Source organism: Orycteropus afer, unplaced genomic scaffold (genome assembly GCF_000298275.1).
Source record: "Orycteropus afer afer isolate SDZICR_OR568_19922 unplaced genomic scaffold, OryAfe1.0 scaffold00466, whole genome shotgun sequence".
Taxonomy (NCBI): Eukaryota; Metazoa; Chordata; class Mammalia; order Tubulidentata; family Orycteropodidae; genus Orycteropus; species Orycteropus afer.
In genome coordinates this window covers 1,945,155-1,951,503 of record NW_006922053.1, presented here as the reverse complement: position 1 = coordinate 1,951,503, position 6,349 = coordinate 1,945,155, and the positions used below count along the sequence as shown (strand labels likewise).

Genomic DNA, 6,349 nt, shown 5'->3' with positions numbered 1-6,349 from the left:
AACTCTATCTTCCGTAGAGATATGCCTCAGAAACCCGAGGGGTCACCAAGTTGGATCCGACTCTATGGCAGTGAGTGGGTGGCTAATGCCACAGTGAAGTACTCAGTTGTTAACAGAAAGGTCAGGAGTTCCAACCCACCAGCCACTCTGCAGGAGGAAGATGTGGCAGTCTGCTTCCATAAAGATTGACAGCTCGAAAAACCCCATGTGGCAGTTGGACTGTCGTACAGGGTCACTGCAAGTCAGGCCCACTTGATGGCAATGGCCTTGGTCTGGTCACTCTTTAGTACACATGTGAGTTCTCACCTCAGGGAAGGTAACGGGCTAGAAGATAGAAGACTCAACGGACGCCGAATTCACTACACCGTCTTTCATTCCTCAGGCTGTAATGGTCCCAAAGCCCCTCCTGTGTGGGGCATCCCCAGGTCCCCTAACCCCACCGCCCCCCATTCCCCCCAGAAGGGGAGTCAAAGGCACTGGGGCAGCCACCTACCTCTGGACCCCAAGAAGAGACACCACGCTTAGGATTGGTTTCATTTTTTATTTTTTTTTTTAAAAAAAGCCCCTAAGTCCTATGGCTTCAAGGAAGCATCAGACGTAAATGCCATTTCTGTACACTTTGTAAAGCAGGAACTAGACTCGTACAACTGCCGCCCGCCTGGCCGGCAGCCGCAGCTGCCCTGGGCCCTGCAAACGTCCCCGGGGCCGCGCCAGGAACTTTAAGGCGGTTTTGTCTCCCGCTGCACCAGATGCGGGAGGGGCACAGACGGCCAGACCGGGGCAGACGTCCTGCAGGTCTGGCCCGGGGCCCAACCTCTGGAAGCAGGTGTGTCTTGACCCCCCACCTGGCAGGAGGAGCCGGCTCCACACGGGGCCCGGTGAGGCTGCGCAGGGCTGCGGAGCTTTGGTGCAGCATTTGGTTGGGGGCGGCCACGATCCCGCCCCACCTGCCCCTTTGGTCTGGGGGACCCAGGGGCCTCACCCCTATACACGGGCCTGAGCAGCACCGCCCGGCGGCACCCGGGCCGGGCCTGTGAACAGCAGTGCCCAGCCCTGCCCCCCATCGAGAAATCGGCCTTTGGATCGAGGGAGACAAGCTGGACTTTATGACACTACAGCAGGCCCTGCCCCACTCCCTTCAGCAGACAGGCGGAGGGGGGGGCCTTTCTGAGTTTCCTTGTTTAAATAGTTAATGCTCTTGGAAAGGAGGACTAGACACGGGTGTGAAATCTCGGCCCAAGTCTTACGTGAAGGAGGCGGCCCGGTGCAGGGCGAGCCGCGCATCGTGGCCGGAGGCCCGCGTTCTGTGCTCGGCAGCGGCGGGTCAGGCCGGGCGGCTGCAGCCTGCAGCGGTCTGTGCCGGAGGATTCAGCGGAGGGTCCCCCGCAGGCTCACTTGTGTCGCTGCAGTGATTTCCTCTTTCTCCTCTTAAAGAAGCAGCAGCACCTAAGGGGCGGGGCACAGCTCAATCCCAGGAAGGGCCCCAGCGGCGGCGGCGCCCCGTCCCCCCCCCCCCCCCCTCGCAGGCGTACTTGGTGTCGTCCGCCACCTCCACCTCGGCGGGCGCTGTGATGGGCGCGTTGGAGTGGCCGGCCGTGGGGTCGTCTGCGTTCAGCTCCCCGTTGGTGGAGTTCAGCGCCTGCGTGGGGGCAGCAGAGGTCATCCTGGGTCCCACCCACGCTCTTTCCCGTCAGGCCCACCTGCCCTCACCTGGTGCTTGGGGTGCGGGGGGGCCTTGTCACGGAGCTGGGGCTGCGCAGGCAGGTCAGGGTGCACCGTGCCAATCGGCGTGGGCTGTGGAGGGGTGGGAGTCAGGGCAGCAGTGGCCCTGAGGCCCCGCCAAGCGCCCTCCCCCGGCCCCCACATACCAGGGGCTTCCCGGCCCAGTCGTACTCGTAGTCAAAGACGAAGCCGCTACGGTCGAAAAGGTCAGAGAAGAGCTTGCGTAGATACTCATAGTCCGGCTTCTCAAAGAAGTCCAGCCGCCGCACGTAGCGCAAGTAGGCCGCCAGTTCCTCTGCGGAGAGAGCCCAGCGGTGCCTCGGCACGCACCCGGGGGCAGCCTGCACCCGCGGGCCCCCCTTACCTGGAAAGTTCTCGCAGAGCACCTCGATGGGTGTGGCTCGCTTGGTGTCGCCGATCTTCTGGTAGCGCTCCTTAAGCGTGTCCGCCTGCGGGATGGGCGGGGCGGATCAGGCCGTGCTCCCCAGGGAAGGGGTCCCCCACACCCCATCCAGGACTCACCTTCAGCCCTTGCCAGGGAAGGCTGCCGCGCAAAAAGTACATGAACATGTGGCCCAGGGCCTCCAGGTCATCACGGCGGCTCTGCTCTGCGGAGAGGGGGCAGGGAGGCTCAGCAGGGCGGGGGCCTGGCCGCCCCCCAGCCCCGCCCCCCACGCCAGCTCACCCTTGCCCAGGTGGGTGTTGATGCTCATATAGCGGGCAGTGCCAGTCAGGCTTTTGTGCTCCCGGTACGGGATGTGCTTCTTGGTCTCGGGGTCGATGTACTCTTTGGCCAGCCCGAAATCGATGATGTGGATGGTATGCTGTCGCTTGGTGCCCGGCCGCCCCACCAGAAAGTTCTCTGGCTTCACGTCCCGGTAGATGAGGCTCTTGGTGTGCACGTACTCCATACGTGTGATCTGCAGGCAGCCGAGGGGCCTCAACCACCGCCGGCCCACCCAGCTCTGCCCCCTGAAGCCCTGCCCCAGCCGGTTGGCCATCACCGGTGCAGGCCTGCACTTCCCACCTCCTCCCCCGGCCCCCTGGAGCCTTACCCCCACGCCACTAGCACAGCAAGAGCGTGGGCGTGCACTTCCTGCCTCCCCCCCCTCAAGGCCCGCGCCAGCTGGAGGGCAATCAGGACTGTGGGCCTGCGCTTCCTGCCTCCTCCCCCGGCCCCGCCTCCTGCAGCCCCCAAAGCCCGCACCAGCTGGATGGCAATCATGAGCACGGTCTTGAGCGTGAAGGTGCGGTCGCACAGGTCAAACAGGTCCTCCAGGCTGGGCCCCAGCAACTCCAGCACCATGGCGTTGTACTTCCCGCACGGCCCGAAGTAGTAGACCTGGGGGACGCCTTCTGTGGACACAAGACCGCGCACAGAGGACGTGCCGCGTACAGACCACCTTTGCCGGCCCACCCCGCCCGCCCTGCGGTACCTGCAGTGCTGAGCTGCTTGTAGAAGCGGTATTCCAGGTGCAGCTGTGGTGCGCGTGACTTGATCGGCTCCTGGGGGTGAGGGCAGGGTGGCACCAGGGACCCGGCTCCAGGCAGAGATGAGGGAGGGGGGGTCGGGTGGACTCAGGGCAGACTGACCCTCAGGGCCCCACGGGAGGGGGCGTGCTAGGCTGGGGGGTGGGGTGGAGGGAGGGACTCACCAATTTGATGGCTACGTATTCGTTTGTATAGAGATTCTTTCCTGCGAGGGAGCAGAGCACGTCAGGACAGCAGGGCCGGGCCGAGCTCTGCCCGAGATCCCCTCCACAGAGCGACTCCGGCCCTGCCAGACCAGGGCAGGGGAAGCAACCCCTGCGGCGGCTGTCTCCCAGAGACCTGGCATCCCGCCCCTCACCCTTGCTGCCCCCCTCTTTGTGGCCTTAGTTTATAACACTACCCAGCCTGCTCCTTTGAGCACCCTGGCTCCTGCGAGCCTCTGCCCCTTGGAGCCCACCCTGAGGGCACCCACTCCCAGGCCCATTACCCCCACAGGATACAACTGTGCCGCTCTAAGACCACCAAAAACACAACAGCCCTGTGACCCACATCTGCTCCTGGGCTCACTCAGCAGGCTGTTGAGGTGCCTGCAATTGGCCAAAGAGGGGTTGGCAGTGCTGCACAGAGAAGGGTCCAGAAACCTGCATGAGGCCCCTCTGAAGCTTCAACCACACACAGTCTGTGAGGCCAATGGGGACCTGAGAGGCTGGGGCCGGACTATGTGGCAGGCACTGGAGGCCCACCATGCAGAGTCCTTTACCTATCAGAAGGGCTGCGCTAGCCCCCAAGCACGGTCCATCTTGGACCCAACCCAATAATAAACCCCAAACCAATCCTTAATTAACACAGGCTCTCAGCTAAACTCAACTCCTGAAGACAACATAAATCCACGTGCTTAACAACAGCAGGAAAATCAAACACACTAGAGATACCAAAAAAGCAATAACTTTTAAAACAGCTATGACAAATACATTCAAGGATTTAGAAGAAAAGATGGCCACAATGAATGAGCAGATGGAAAATGTTAACAGAGAAGGAAGTGGAGATTCTAGAGCTGAAAAACACTATCTGTCAAGTAAAAACTGGGCAGATTCAACAACCACTTAGACATTGCAGAAAAAAAGCGAACTTACAACGAGGCAACAAAAAATACCCCAACTGAAGAGAGTGAAAAGGCTAAAAGACAAGAGCTTAAGGGCTGTGGGACAGTGTCACACATTCCCAACGTACTGTAACTGGAGTCCAAGAAGGAGAAAATGAGACTGAAGTTGAAATCAGGGCTAAACTTTTTCCACATTTAATGAAAAATATCGATATACAGAGCCAAGCAGCTCAATTTCAAGCAGGATAAACAGAAAATGCCCACACTTCAACCCAAGAGAATAAATCCTGATACTAAAGATAAAACAGGCCATCTGAAAACCAGCCAGAGGGAAAGCACCCACTGTAGAGGAATAATACATGCAAAAGAACAATACTTGAGAACATCAGTCACTGGAAAACAAGAAAAAACTCGCTGTCACCACTGCATACCCAGTTGTCATGGAAACACCAGGAAACCACACTGCTGAGGCACAAAACCAACAAGTCGGCTGCTGCCACCAGATGCCAACGAGGTGCAGAAACAGCACCCCTAACCCACCGCTGGTGGTTTAAAATGGTGCCATCACTTCAGAGGCCCACTGGCATCCTCTCATCCATGACAGTCCAGGTCTCTGACCCCGTATGCCCACGACAACGCATCTGCACAGAAGGGAACTCGCAGCTTTACTCCCAAGAGCTGAGGTCTGGAAACCAGCCAGGTGAAGCTGAGTACTAAGATGGTCACGAACGAACTATTGCCCAGTAACGCACAAGACAGACAACTATGGGCTACGGCTGTGCCCAAGGACACAGATCTCAGAAAAGGGGCCTGGGCAAAGAGCCCGGGGAGCCCACAGGCTACAACTAAAAGATGCCAGTAAAGAGAAGCCGACACCCAGCAGCCCTCAGTGCTCTCGTCTGTCTCTGCCACCATCTCCTGCCCCACGAGGACATAGCATGAAGGCCACCTCTGTCCCCATGGCTGTGCACATCCCTGAGCTACCAGGCCACCCTTGGGGTCCCAATGCCCTTTGGCAAGCTCAGCATCTGACGTGACCACCCACCACCTGCCTTGCAGGTCACACCCACACAAGCACGGTGCTTGGCCCTTATAGGCCCCCAGCCTGGGACTTCTTGAGCCCAAGGGTCCTGGGTGGAGAGGTCAAGCTGACCCCAGGAGGCGTGGGATCCTGGTCCCAACCACAGAGTGAGGGTGGGCTCTGGTGCAGGGCAAGGATCTTGAGCCAGCCTCGTGGGGCGTCAGATCAGAGCATGCAGAACAGCCAACCTGCCCTTGGAGAGGGACTCAGCCTGGTACCCTATGACTCCAGGTGTTTGGCCATTCCTGGACAGGGGCTCAGAAACCATGACACCTTGTGAGGACTTCACAGCCGTCCCCTGGGGTACAGAGTGCGAGCCCACCCATGCTCCTTCCAAAACCTCATGGAACTCACCTGTGGGCAGCTCCATTTGGAAGCCCCCTGTCCCCATGGACCCCTGGGAGCAGTCAACTGGACTGCTTCTTCACAGAGGGGCAGGACCCAGATGTTCCGTGGGGGCTGCCCTCCCCACGCACCCTTCCCGCCGCACAAGGACTGGACCTCACCCAGGCGTAGCTCCCCGAAGTTCCCGCAGCCAATCTTCTTGCCAACGCGGAAGTTGGGACCCACCATCAGGACCCCCGAGCTGGCCCCCGAGCCGCGGACACCGTGGCTGCTCCGGCTCCCGCCGGCCTTGGCCATCCTCCGGCCTTCCTCCGACTCCCCTTTCCCTCCTTTCTTGTCAAAATCCATCAGTTTGTGGTACCCCGGTCTCTCCACGGTTACTCCGCCGTGCAAATCCCAACCCTGCGGAAACCTGAGGTTGCAGTGCTCGGCGGGGGCTAGCACACCATGGCAGCCCGTGGCAGGCGGGCCGGCGGGCCCTGCGGCCCAGCTAGTGTGACGGGGGGGCTCTCCAGGGCCCGGCTGCAGCTGCCATCCTGGTGGCCTTGGAGTCGCACTCTGGGGGTGAAGGCATTCTGTTGGCAGGTCCTGTCGCCCTAAGTCTCGCA

At 60.2% G+C, this 6,349-nt stretch overlaps 1 protein-coding gene across 1 annotated transcript; it reads right to left on the bottom strand.

The window, feature by feature from the left end:
* Positions 1–1,391: 1,391 nt before the first annotated feature.
* CSNK1G2 (casein kinase 1 gamma 2) lies at positions 1,392–6,089 on the bottom strand. Its single transcript, XM_007954571.1, has 11 exons — positions 5,903–6,089; positions 3,378–3,418; positions 3,159–3,228; positions 2,930–3,078; positions 2,408–2,642; positions 2,245–2,330; positions 2,087–2,171; positions 1,869–2,017; positions 1,711–1,794; positions 1,533–1,639; positions 1,392–1,446 (listed from the first exon to the last, which is right to left on the bottom strand). Exons 1-11 carry the CDS (start codon positions 6,087–6,089, stop codon positions 1,392–1,394), a joined length of 1,248 nt encoding a protein of 415 aa, XP_007952762.1.
* Positions 6,090–6,349: the final 260 nt, after the last annotated feature.